This window comes from Vidua chalybeata, chromosome 5, assembly GCF_026979565.1.
Source record: "Vidua chalybeata isolate OUT-0048 chromosome 5, bVidCha1 merged haplotype, whole genome shotgun sequence".
Taxonomy (NCBI): domain Eukaryota; kingdom Metazoa; phylum Chordata; class Aves; order Passeriformes; family Viduidae; genus Vidua; species Vidua chalybeata.
Genome location: NC_071534.1, coordinates 28,496,088 through 28,509,654, shown reverse-complemented (window position 1 = coordinate 28,509,654; position 13,567 = coordinate 28,496,088). Strand labels below are relative to the sequence as shown.

Below are 13,567 nucleotides of genomic sequence, written 5' to 3'. Positions count from 1 at the left end.
CATGCTGAACTTGGCACTGCCATGGCAAAACAATTAGGGATAGCTGGAGAGGCAATCCCACTTCTGCAGCTGCTGAGCTCATGCAGCTGCCCACACTCCTCACAGACCTCTAGTTTGGGCAGATAATGTGAACAGAACTAGGCAGCACTGTCAACATCAGCCACAGGGTAGGGAGAGAGCGAGTAGGATGTCCATACCCAAAAGTTTGTGAGGCAATCATTCCTCCTGCTCTGCACAGCACTCTGGCCAGTGCAAGACAGCAAACAGCTGCTTTGGTTTTTACAGGTGTCTGTACAAGATTTCACATCCTCGGTGTCCTTCTCACCTCTTTTCTGTTTGGTCTGAATGCTCAAACTACTGATTTTCACCTGGTTCCAAAGAAATTATGAAAAAAAAAATCAGTGTAGGCTGGGCAAATGTAGCGGAGGCTCCCCAGAAGGTCCATAAACTTTTCACTAAGCTGGCCAGAGCTTCAATTTTCTACCACAGTGCCTGAAAACAATTTGTCTGCTTTCCCATTTCACCAGGAGGCTCTTGCACAGCTCTTACACTGATATTGCAGCAAAGACCTTTTGAAGCTACTGATTGGCATGTATTTTCTGTTTATTTTCTAATAAAAAGGAATCAGATGCACTAAGCTCTCTAAAAAGCAACTGTGCTGGCACTCAGCCACGGAGGAAAATACTGTAAAAGCCCCTGATGCTTTTGCTTAACAATAAATTCAGACAGCTTTGTTTACAAATGGGACTGACCTTTCGTTTAACTAACTTTTTAAAGAAAATTTGGGAAAATTTATTAGTCCAGAGACAAATACATTCTCTGAGCTACAAACAGGCCTCTGATCCCTTTTACTTGCATCCAGACATTTCAAAAGCAGTTCAGTAGACACGTTCCAGTTTTCATTTAGTGAAAGCTTATCATGGTTTATACATTGATCCTGTTCCCACTCAAATTAACCACATCCCCACCAATATCACTTGGAGGAAAAGTCAAAAGGAGTGCTCAAAACTATGTGCTCGTACCAAAAATCTCAGCTTTTTCCTTCACAACTTAGATTCTCCCTGGACTCACAAATCAGGTTTCCATGGTATCACTACAGTAACAAAATGCAAGACTTTACCAAAACCCCTCCAAAAATCCCAATTTGCCTCCCCGCCCCCCCCCCCCCCCGCTTTTAATACAAACTTTGAACTATACTTGTGCAAAAGACCAGAAGATGTTGCTTAGAAGTATAATCAAATGAGAACCATCTTCTTCAAATCCCGTTTGCATTCTTCTAGTGTTGGGAAGCACTTTATGGGATCTTTTTCCCAGAAGAAGGACTTGAGTGGCTGCAAGTTCCCAGCCCCAAGAAAAGTCTGGTTGGTGAGAAGCAGGATGAGCTCTGGCAGTCACAGGGATTACAGCACTGGAGGAGAACATGACAGAGAAAGTTTAATTACTTTTTGTGACAGTTTCAGCAAAGGCTTGAACTTCTGTCTCCTACATCACACTCTGGTGCTCTCCTCCCATGATTAAGTTAATCACCATTTGTTTTTTCATTTTTCTTCTCACTTTCTACATCTTTAAACATTGGCCAGGAGGGGAGCAGCCCCAGCCAACAATCTCACAGAGGCAGGGGCTTCAGGTCTACATCCAGGTCCAGCTGAGCTGAGGCTTGAAGTCAGTTGCCCCCTCACCTCCCTCCCCAGCAGACAGGCTTTCATCTCCTGAAATCTCCCCTCCTCGGGTTTCTTCCCACCATCATTTACAAAACTCTGCTTTTGCTTTGATGAAAAATGAAAAACAGACTTGCCAATCCTCACATTTTCATGAGAAAATCTTCCATCACCGTGTCCTGCCAATCCTAATTGTTGCCTTATTAACAAGCAAGTATTTCAAGGGTACAGTCTGTCTTACCAGTACTGGAAATTTAGGTAGAAATTGTGAAGCAAGGACAAAACATGCAACACAATGAGGATCTAGGTGAGGAGAAAATTTGGGCTATCAAGATTTATACAAATGCGTTTTTATAGTACAGATTATGATTTCTGCAGACCAGAGAATATTTCAAAAAATGAAATTGTCCTGAAAAGAACAATAAATGGAAAAAATACAAATAAGAGAAGGAGACAAAATGAAGACATTTGTAAAAGAAAGGGACCTTTAAAACACAATGATGGGGCAGGCTATAGTGAATTTAAATACCAGCCTGCAATAAACTCTGTGTAACATGATCCCTGAACACAGCCCAGCTCTTAGAGAGGTTTCAGCTACACTTTCCAGGCATATCTCTTCGACCTTGTCTCTGTCACATAAACGAACTGAAATGAACATATGTTTTTAAGTTTGTTTCTAAAATAACCAGACCGAAGCAGAAATACTGCATTGCCCACACGAATTCTCCCCCCACCTTCCTCAGGGGAGAGAGCAGAGAAAAACCATGCGTGTTAGTCACATCAGATGAAGTGCTACAGTGATGAAGCTTTATACAAAACAGAGACAAAAAAAGCCTGTCAGGTCCCAGCTGCGGGTGAGCAATGAGCTGTGAGACCAGGGAGGTGACATTGTGCCAAGCCCCGCTCACCTCCAGCCTTGACGGGCTCCCCAAAGCCCTGCAAGTGTACAGGAAATCACCAGGCACGCTGCAGGGACGCGTCAGCTTTCTGCAACACGCAGAGCTGAGGGTGTGCACCAAGAGCACCCTGCAAATGGACTGGGCAGGGGGGAAGATATTGCTGCCCGAGCCTCTGCTACCCTCTCACAGACAGAGGTAGAGCACATCCAAGGCACAAAGGTAACAAAGAGATGCTTTTTTCTCTCAGAGGATGCTACAACAGGCCAAGATGTGCCCTGACAGGCTCATCTAAAGATCAAGGATCCTGGAGTTTTAATCATAGTAACAACTGAAAAGGGATTACCCCTGGTATGTACAAAGGCTGGTGGATGAAGGGATAGGGAGCAGCTCTGAGGAGGACTTCAGGGTACTGGAGGGTGAAAGGCTGGACATGACCCAGCAGTGTGAGCTTGCAGCCCAGAAACCCAGGTGCACCCTGAGTTCCATCAAAAGATTGATATTTCTCACGTGAATGCAAGTACAAGCTACCTACGAAAGCAAACTGTGACTGCATCTAATCCACCCATCTCCTTTCTGCACCAGTCACTGAGCCCTGCAGATCCTTTTCCTGTCATGGGCTGCTTGTTCCTTGAAATGTAGGATGAAGGCTTTCCATGGGAAAAAAAGGACATTTTACATCTTACGATAAGAGGAACTATATACCTGAAATGGAAGCTTGGTTTTTAATGAAATTCAAGAATTCAGACATATGGATTTTCTAATAATCAGTATAACACTCAGAAAAGGTCTCACTTCTCTGTTTGGAAACTTGAAGGTTTTAAGAAAGGCTTATCTGAAAGACACATCATCAAATTGGTAGGACAACTCAAACTTTCCTGTCCAAAATGTCACTTAATGAGGCTTCAATTAAGATTTAAAATACTCCTGTAAATGAAGGAAAATAGGAAAAATTAATTTCTGCTTTTATTCCTTGCTTGCCCACAGCAGTACTGTGCATAAATAGTTGAACTTCTGTCACAGTATTGGCTCAGCATCAGCAGAGAATATATAGCAATTTACTTCTTAAATGGTTAAAAATTTCAGGATCTAGCACTTCAAAGGCACTTTGACTACAATGGAAAAAAAATTACTTTGTAAAATCTTAGAAAGCTCAAATTGGCAGTGTCTCTTTAACTGGCTTTAAAACATTTAATAAAAGTTTTATGATACAATCCTACCCTACAGCCACCATTAATCCCATATGGCTGTGAGAGATACAATGCAGCCTACGAAAGCTAGAAGAGAACATTCTGTTTTGTTTCCCATCTATTGGTGTTTACTAAACCAGTTACAGGAGATTTAACAAATCATCTCACAAAAAGAAGCTGCTGCAAGCTCCCTTTCTTGTTATGACAGGCAGTCCCATGATTTATTCTGGGTTCTAGCCCCAGCTCTGCCCCAACAGTTCTTCCAGTCTTGTGCAAACAAGGAATTGTTCACTTCTTTCTATTTCCTAATCCCAAACTGGATCACCACCATTTGATTTGCAGAGATGCTACACAATGCCTTGGAGAGAGGACGTTAACATCATGTTGCCTTATTGCACAAGATGACAAAAGGCATGGAAAAGTGGTAGGGCAGAAGAATGAGGCTTTTATAAAATGTAGATATTTGGGCACAGGCTTGAGTAGACTTTACAATGAAGTTTCAAAAGCAAGGTGGCAGGGAAGGTGATATGGAAGTGATAGGCTGGTAGAGCTTGGCAGAATATGATAAGCACATCTCACAACACATCAGGAGATTTCTCAATCTGCCAAAGTACATACGAACATCAAAAATTCAGTGACAATTTGGGAAAAGAAAGGCAGGAGATGGGAAAAAAAAATTCTGTCTGCAAAGCAGAGAGGTAAAACGTGCCCTTTGGTCTGCACGTAGCACCTTGGTACAAAATGTGGAATGAAGAGCTGCACACAGCTGTAAATCCCACCAGCCCTGCTAGAACCTCTGCTCATAAAGCATGGGTGCTCAAGTGGGGCTTCACATCGACATGCTCTGCTCCCACCATCACTGCCCTCCTCCTGGGCTGCCTTGTCTAGGACAAGGACTAACCCACACAAAGATGAGCTTATCTGGCCTTTTAAAGCACTCTGGCACAATTTAAAAAGCATGCAGGCAGACTAAAACACATCAATGTGATGTTTTAAAGCCTACTCTTCTAAATACCCTGTTCCTTTTGACACAGAGCATTGCCCACTAGCAGGTGGCACCAGCAAAACCCACAATACCATCTGCTTTTAAAGCATCCACAGGAAATACCTGCAAGCAAAGAAACCAGCAGGAGGTCACACTTTACCTGTGGAGTTCTCTTTACCAGCTAATAGTTTCCTCCTCCTGACATTGGCTCCTGCCCAAGTGAGATGTACTTCAAAGGGGGAGATTCCCCAGTAGGGACTTGAAGCTGGAAGTGCTGTGACCAAAGGGGACTTGGACGCTTTGGGACCCTCATCTCCAAGCCTGTGCTGCTTTCATTCTTTTGAATAGTAAAAGATACAGAAAATAGACTGCAAGTGCCTGCTCCTTGTTATTTTATCTTGCAGCCAATTGACATGTGGTGTGCTGTATGAAAATGATGTGTGTTTTTCATGCTGTTCCAACTGTAAGAAGGTGCTGGTGCAGCCCTGCTGCAATTAGTCACTTGTATCTGCTTGTTGCTGGAGGCAAGGAAAGAAACAACATGCCAGTGAGGCTCCTAAAGCAGGTAACATGGAAGACAGCTGTTTACCCAGTGCAAAGAAGTAAAATGATCATTCATCAGAGCTGAACTAAGAATGCCTGTACAGCCCTGAGATGGACCCAAGGGAGCTGTGCGAGGTTACATGTCAAGTAATCATGGGAGTTGGCAGGAATTGTGGTGGTGCACTGAGGTGAACCTGGACCAAGCTCTGCATTAGAAAGAGGCAAGAGATATCTCACATTTTTGGAATATGCTAAGATCTGGTGATGAGTCCCAAGAGCCTGATTCGAAGTAAGGGACTCTCAAAACACCTTAGTTGCATGATACAGGCAGTATACTTCCACAGTAGCTATCCCTATTTTGGGTGAGGAAGAGAGGTTTACACAGAGGGAGTAACCACCACTGCTCCCTAGGGATGCAGGAGGGGCTGTGAACGCACAATCAGCTCTTCCCGAGCTGCCCCTTCTGCCACTGCTTACTCACACAGGGTATCTCCCACCAGCCGCAGGTGGATGGCATGCTGGAAGTCATCAAGGCAGGGCTTAGATTTGTAGGATGGCAAATGAAAGGGGTTTATACTGGACAGGATCAAATAGCAGGCCAGACTAACTGAGATGGGCTATGAGGACACTTACACAGGGCCAAAGGTTAATACCTCCCCACATGACAAGGGTTGGTATCTGAAGAATCCAGAAGCCACCATGCAGCTACTGACCTTTGGCTGAGGATCTAAGAGGCAGTGCTCACCAGCTCCCAGGTCAGTCACATGCCAGAGCAGTCAGTCAGGAGCAAAAACTAAGACACTGTTGCTAGAAGTGATAAATCAGTAAACAGAGTGTCAGGGGGAGGAAATAAAGCTGGCTTCTGGTTCAGTTTGCTGCTAACACCAAACCGGAGCATGAAGACAGTGCCCAAAAGGGAGCAAGCTCATGAGACAGTGCCTGTATAAATGGCACTGGTAAAGGACTAGACCATTACCTTTCCAAAGGATTAGGAGGATTACTTTTTCAAACTGAGCATCTCTTTCCCTTTCCCTGCAGTTTCTGATCCTCCAAAGGAGCTCCTCACCCTCCACAGGGATTTTCACCCCATAAGTAACACTCCCTGGATGGTAATGGAGCAACTCAAGCTCCTGAAGTGGACACCAAAAGGGAAAAGGGCGCATTTTAGGGGTTGTACTGCTAGTGTCGGCCCCTTTCCTGCTGTGCCATGGGAAACACAGTGGTGGTGTATAAACAGCCTGGCTAATTTAGCTCCTGTGTTGTGAGATTTTGCTTCCTCTGCTGTCTGTGTGGATGCTGCTTCTAGTACAACATCCACCACAGCTTCACCCAGTGACTACAACACAAACCAATGGGGAGTTAAAATGCTGAGCAGGCTCTGTCGATTTGTACAGCCACTCCCCCAGAGGAGCACCTGACAGCACCCAGCACAAGGGCTGTGGCATTGGCATTCCAGGGGATGCCACAGCCCGAGGCCCTGCACCTGTCCCAAGGTAGCACAGGGACAGTGATGGACCAGGATGGCCATGGGAGGCTGGTCCCTGGGGAAGCCCCTGTGCCTTGGTGCAGTGTGAGCACATCCCCACAGCTACAGGAGTGGTGGGAGCATAATCTGGAGCAGCTGCTGGCATTCTTCGTGTACCCCAAGAATGATCAAAGGCTTGCAGGGGCTTCACTTTTCCAGTGTTACTAGAAGCAATGGAACAGCATCAAGGACATATCGGAATTTCCCTTTTATCGCAGCTGTAGCCACAGAGCATTTATAGGAAGCAGAAGGGATAAGTGACCCAGCTATCAAGTATTTTCCTAAATCTCTCCACAGGCACAAATGGTAGGCACATTTTCTCCCTGTCCTCATGCTCTCCTCAGGGATCCAGCAGAAGTGCTGTACCAGTGCTGGAAAAGTCAAACCAGGTGAGGTCTTTGGAGGACAGATACTGCTTTGCAGGACTTGCAGTGAAGAGTTTCACTAAAAGTGTACATATATCACTGCCAAGCTGTAGGTCTTGGAAGTTTGAAAGCAATCTTTGGTCTTTCAAAGAAGAATTTACCAAGGACTAGTCCTTAGCAGACATAGAAGTTATTGGAATAAAAAAAGAACACGTCACTTAAGCATTTCATTGTTTGCCAAGTAGTTTATATGCACCAGTGGGAGCTAGGGAAAAAAAGGTGTTTGCATAAAAACTGCTAGGAATGCCCATTACATCACATTTCCCAACAAAGCCCAGGCTGTCACCCTGGCAGTAACAGCCTCATTGTGTAACAAACATCACCAAAGGGAAAAGATCACAAATGCTTCCATATGAGGAATCCCTAGGACACTAAATGAAGGAATCATGCAGGCAGTGTAAAGTACTACTCATCAGGTGCCCTCAAGAAGTATATTGGGATATATGTGATGATTATTGTGATAATTTGTGAAAATACAAGGTTTTTTTTAAACCAGAGAAGTGTTCTCCAGGTCAGCTTATATAATTTGTGGCAGAAGTAGCAATAACTAAAAAAGCAATCTCACTTCATGTATAGGCCCTCTACTAAGCATACACAGACCTTATTTCTTAGAGTTTAAAAATGAAGGTAGAAGTTTTCCTTTATATGTGTTAGTTTATTACAGGTAATGGCAAAATAGAAAATAAATATTAGTCTTGACACATGCTACCAAAATCTCTAAGCTAAATAGTTGAAAATACATCAGTAGATATTCCACATGCAGGATGGACACATGCTATTTTATGTGAGTTATTAAAGGACTAGGCTGAAAATATGCAGACTTTAAGACCTTGTTTTAAGAAATTTTAACTAAAAACACATGCAGAGTATGCATTCTAGCAGATAATTACACAGAGTGGAGCATGACTCATAGAGAAAATGGAAACTCTAGCAATATGCAGGTTTTATCTAACCAATACAAGTATTATAAAAGTATTTTCAATTTTCCTTTATAAAAAAAGTTCATTTTTAGGCACTACAGGTCACCCACCTCTAGAACCTCACTGATCTAATCTACAATGTGTAACACACCTAGATCAAGAAGATTCAGGAGAATTCTATTTTTAACGTGTTCTCTTGTCCAAAACAAGTTTGGTTTGTTGTTTTTTTTTTTAAAGGGAGGGGGGCAACCCATGAATGTCCAAGGAAACATGAAATCTGAATGATGACAAGGCCAGTCCTTCTCAATCAATGACTCTTTCTCCTTCCTTCCAAGAACTGGGGATTCTATATTTAAAGGCTTCACACATTTTCTCCTGTTCCCAGGATACTTAGCAATTTGAGATAAAATGAGTAAAAAGGTGACCTCTTTACTTTAAAAGATCCCTTACCAGTTTTGCCCAGGTAAGGAGGCCGTTAAGTACTTTCTTTACCTGAGATTTCAGCAAGCTTTTAACAGCAGGAATCCTCAAATATCTGGCCCACTTTTCCTGCAAAAAACTTTATCTAATTTTTCTTTTTATTTTTTAATCTACCTTATTTGTGTGGAGATTCAAGGGGTGAGGAACAGAAGACATATAAGATGTTGCTTTTGAAATCCCTGCTCTTTACATAGGTCTGAGATTACTAATGCAATTCTAAAATCCTGCACCATCAGGACAGGAATCACAAACCTACCTTAGTTGCTTTTGAAGGTGTTTTTGTGTGATTTAAGAGCTTCACTAGCATTGATAGGATGGCAGCACTCATTACTTGCTAGTCAGACCAAGCTGAAACTTCGTTGTTTTTGTTTCCTAGAGAAAGAACTGAGATCACGTCTGCATTTTATAAAAGCTCCTGAATTGTTACTGATTGACAATGACCAGCAGCCAACGCTTTGCCTCTAGAAACTTACATTGTTTTACAGTCAGAGTTGCTAGATACCATGTCCTCATAAAAAGTCTGGTTAAGTCATTTATGCTCTGAAATTGAAAGCTGTGCTTCCCTGAACAGCTAACAGATATTATTACTAACAAGAATTACAAGTGACAGGCTCCAGGCTCCATTATTTGGCTTCCTTTGTTCTTTAAAGGATATTCATTATCAACTGAAAACCTGTTGGTATTTCTAGCTTCTATGAAATAAGCCTTTTTTTTAGTTAGTAACTTGGATGTAAAGGGGGAAAAATGCATTTCCCTGTTTTCTGGGGTTTCATGTAAAATCTGCAAAGGCATTGGAACAGTAGGGTAGGGAACTAGAGCAGCTATCTATGGGACTTTAAAAGTTTCATGTGTAAGAGGTGTTCATAGTATTTTCTGTCAGTTAATGTGCAGGAGTGGAGGGAAGGACTTGTAAAACCCTCTGCCTCTTTCCAATTTCTTGGGCAAGCACATTGGCTAGTTTTGTAAGGACCAGTCTAGCAGTGAAGCTGGAAGTGAGGCCACTTTTGCCTGTCACCCTGATGGGTGCTGAGGGCTTTTGTGCCTGTGGCAGGACAGAAGTGACTCGTGTGGCTGGCTTGCCTCACTGGTGATGGACCACTTTGCCTGCCTGTTCCTAGAAGCACAAGTCCTTCTCCTGCCCAAGCTCCCCATTCTGTGAATTATGGCAAGTCCATCAATCCTTCTTTCACAGTTGTTGTTGACTACTATCACATATCAGGCTCGTGTACTCCTGCCAGAGAGGCTCCTTGCACTTGCTCTTCTCCCCAGGACAGCCATCGCAGACACAGCCGTGCTTTGCTTAGCTCGGGATCATGCGCAGCTCCGGGCGCATGTTGCTCTCTTGCCAGACCATATGAGTAAACTGGATGTGCTCTGAGCCCAAAGAAAATGAGTCAAAACTGTACCTTAAAACTCCCCAAAAGATGCTGGATTGAGAGGAATTATGGAAAAGCAGGTTGTGGAGTGGACTTGCAGCATAGAAGTTAAGAGATACGAATCAGCCACTGGACAGCAGAGCCTCTTAATGGAATGCTAGTATGGGACTGGAAATAAATAGGTCTCTGAATGTCCTCTGCCACATCAGACTCCTCTACTCACCCCATTTCCATCTCTCCATGTGTTTGCTGCTCTGTTGGAAATACAATAGAATGATGGCTATAGCTTAGACATGCAGCTGGCATCGACTTGTCCTCCTACAGAGTGTGCTTGGCACAGAGAGAGGAGATCAGAGCAGCTCCTGTAGCAAGAAAGTGATAATCAGCTTCATGGGAACAAGAGGGGAGCATGGAGGTGGTCACTGGTTATCCTTCCTCCTGCAGGTACCCACAGCTCTCAGCAACATGCAGACAGGTCTAGGAGGATGAGCATTAACTACAGTCAGGCTTCAGTCTGCCTCAGTTTCTCCCCCTTGAGATGGAAAACAGCCACCTTAGAGGTAGCTCTTTGCACTGTGCTGTCCACGTAAAGGCTCTCAGAAAACCTCAGTCACACTCAGTCTGCTTTCCAAGGAGCATTTTACACGCACCACCTTTGTCCTGCAGGACATCCTAACTAGAAATTTTTGGGTTGGGATCTTGTTGGCTTGCACTTAGTCCTGAACTTCTTGGAACATTTCTAAATGTGGAAGTAGCACTTTTCCCATCTTCTCAGAAGACCCTTGCAGGTATCTAGCCAGTAACACTAAAAGGGTCTTGTGGTAGGGTATTCTCCAGGTAGGTTCCCAGCCCTAGCAGCAACTAACCCTTTCCCGGAATGCAAACTAGTGCACACCTGTTGATTTCAAGAACTGCAGAGATAATTTGTCATGATGGATCCATTAACCCCTCTTGGAATTGCATAACCTGATGAACTATCACCATGCACAGAAAGCCAAGTAGGGTATTAGAGGAGATAAAAAAAACTTGCCAGGCAAAGACCATTGTTATGGCTCAGGAATAATGTTCCCTGAGGGCTTAATTACAGGTTGATCTAGGTAGGCATAAAAGACCATGCACTTTCAGATCAAATGGGGAGAACTCAGCATAGATGTCACAAAGCAGGTGGCTCAGAGTGGTGTACAAGCATGGTCCCGGGTGTTTTATGAGGACCAGAAAAGACATTTAGAGCTGTGTGATTAATTTTATAAACTATATTATCTCCTTCTGGGCTATCAGCATTAGGAAATACATACATTTTTACACTGTGGAGCAGAACCAGACCGTGAGGAACTTGAGTCCATTCACTGTAATTTGGGACTCACATTGAGGCAGAGAAAGTACTCACCAGTGTGGGATTTCCTTCCTCCTTGCCTCTACAGTAGTGGGTTTCAGCCAGTGGAATGGAGAGGTGGAAACTGTTCTACACCTCTGTCGGGAAATTTCCACGTCCTGCCACCCCAAACCACGGGAAGCCGGTGCCCTGCTGCCGGCACCTCCAGGTAGGGCAGCCCACGCGGGCTCCCTGGCCACTGGGCAGCAACGCCCCAAGCCGCTCAAGGTGCTCGTGGTCCACGGGCCCGCCTTGAGGCTAGCACGGAGCAGCCCTTCCCGTGCGCGCAGCCCCCGCCGGAGCCCCCGCGGGGGTCGCGGCGGGGCCGTCACCGCGCGGGGCGGTGCGCGGGGAGCCGGTGGCTGCGGGGCCGGGGCGGGGCCGGGGCGGTGCGCGGCGGGGCGCGGTACAGGGCAGCCGCGGGCACACGTGGCTCAGACCCCCAAAAAGGCGCTCCCCGGCGGCGGGAGAGGGCAGTCCTCGGTCCCCCCAGAGCCACTGCCGGTCCGCTCCGTCCAGCCGTCGGTAGGCGCCGGTGCCAGGGGCCGCGGTTGGCTGCGAAGCGGCGGCTCCCGCCCCCTGCGGAAACTGCCCCAGGTCCGGGGCGGCCCTACCTGCCGGCACGATGAACCTCACCGCCGAGAGCCACCGCATTCCGCTGAGCGACGGCAACAGCATCCCGCTCTTGGGGCTGGGCACCTACGCCGACCCGCAGAAAGTAAGTCCGGGGGCGCCGGGACGCCGGGGCAGGTGCCGGCTGCCCTCGCTACAGCCCCCCGAGCCGCGGCTACCCTCCTCCTTTCCTCCCCTCCCGGCTACTTCTCTCTTTGCTCCTTTCCCCGTGCGAAGTTAAAGCTTCAGCTCTACCATGAACAGTGCGGGCAGTGCGCGGCCCGCAGATGAAGAAAAGGTGGGAAGAAATAAGAAAAAAATCTTTGCGGTGTGCTCCGGCTGCCACTGTCGCCCACCGCCCCGCGCCGCTGGGCGCACGGGCAGGGGCGCGGGGGACCTGGAGTCGGGACGGTGCCGTGCAATGCCCGGGTCGGGAAGGGATGGTACCACCGGCAAGGCGGCCGGGAGCCCTCAGCCCCCCGGAGCCAGGAGGGACGGTGCCATCGGCTCCCCTGCCTTGCTCCCTTCAAGATGAGGGATTTCGGACCGCCTTGCGGCTGCCCCCGATACTTTCCAAGTAATGTTCCTGAAACAAAGACCCAAATTCCTGCATCCTGATTCCTGCGGCTCCCACAGCCGACTGCCAGCGGCCAAACCACTCTCAAATATTCTGTATCCTTCGGTTTTGCGCCGGGCAGGCATCCCGTCTGACCGTGCCGGTCGGCTGCACCCGTGGAGGATGGGGAAGCACACCTGATGCTTCTTCCCTCTGCGGATCTGGGAGCGCAAAGGCAATTCAGTAGCCACTGCCTTTTAAAGCTCTCCTAAACTGCCTGATCTTTAATCTTTTTTGTTTGTTTGAAGAGTTGGAAAAGAGACATCGTGGCCAGAACCCTTCTTGTGTAATAGCTGCAATGCAATGTGTGTGTATGGCTCCACATATCACAAGGTGTTTAAAAGTACCTTTGTGAAGAAAACTCTTGATTAAAGCCATTTACCAACCACTAAATGTACCATGGTGCATCAATAACGGTGTCGAATTTTCAGCAAACACTACTGCAGGCAATGCATGAGTGATGCAGAAAGGGTGTAAGATATCCCCAGGACTGCAGATCTCACTGGTTAACGATGCTGGTTTACATGGGGAGAATCAATAGGAATTCACGACTTCATAGCTTGGGCATCATCCCCCACATCTCTAAACTTTCAGGAGATATTTTCAGCTAGTGCATTCTTTGAATAATGGTTAGTGAAACAAAATTAAGGTCTCTAACAGGAGTTTTGATATAGCAAAGCAGAATGTTGCATAATTCAGTGTCAAAATAGCTCTGAGTGAACTTGAAGCATCTTTTTCCAGACGTGTACATCATGCCCCCAACCCTCAAGTTGCAATTTTTGCCCTAGTTTTAAGTTAAGAAAAATGCACCTGCCAGCACAAGAGCTCCTACCTTGCTGCACTTCCCGCCTGCAGCCTGGACAAGACATGGCCCAACACGGTGGCATCAGGCAGGGAGCCCAGAGTGGCAAGTAAACTGACGGAGCTGAGAGAGGAGCTGGATGGAATTCCCTTTACAGAGGCAGCTTC

General features: G+C 46.1%; 1 protein-coding gene and 1 long non-coding RNA gene across 3 annotated transcripts in view; one reads left to right on the top strand and one right to left on the bottom strand.

Annotated features, from left to right (window-relative positions):
• LOC128788861 (uncharacterized) overlaps positions 1 to 11,661 on the bottom strand; it is a 55,486-nt gene extending 43,825 nt beyond the window's left edge. For both annotated transcript variants that reach the window (XR_008431225.1, XR_008431224.1), the window contains exons 1-3: positions 11,386 to 11,661; positions 10,222 to 10,360; positions 1,198 to 1,408 (exon numbers count right to left, since the gene is read on the bottom strand). This is a non-coding gene — a long non-coding RNA (uncharacterized LOC128788861). The remainder of the gene's footprint in view (positions 1 to 1,197; positions 1,409 to 10,221; positions 10,361 to 11,385) is intronic.
• A 138-nt stretch (positions 11,662 to 11,799) lies between these two features.
• The window catches only part of AKR1D1 (aldo-keto reductase family 1 member D1), a 35,100-nt gene continuing 33,332 nt past the window's right edge, over positions 11,800 to 13,567 (top strand). The window contains exon 1 of the mRNA XM_053943153.1: positions 11,800 to 12,088. Within this exon, the coding sequence (XP_053799128.1) occupies positions 11,996 to 12,088 (93 nt within the window). The 5' untranslated portion in view covers positions 11,800 to 11,995. The remainder of the gene's footprint in view (positions 12,089 to 13,567) is intronic.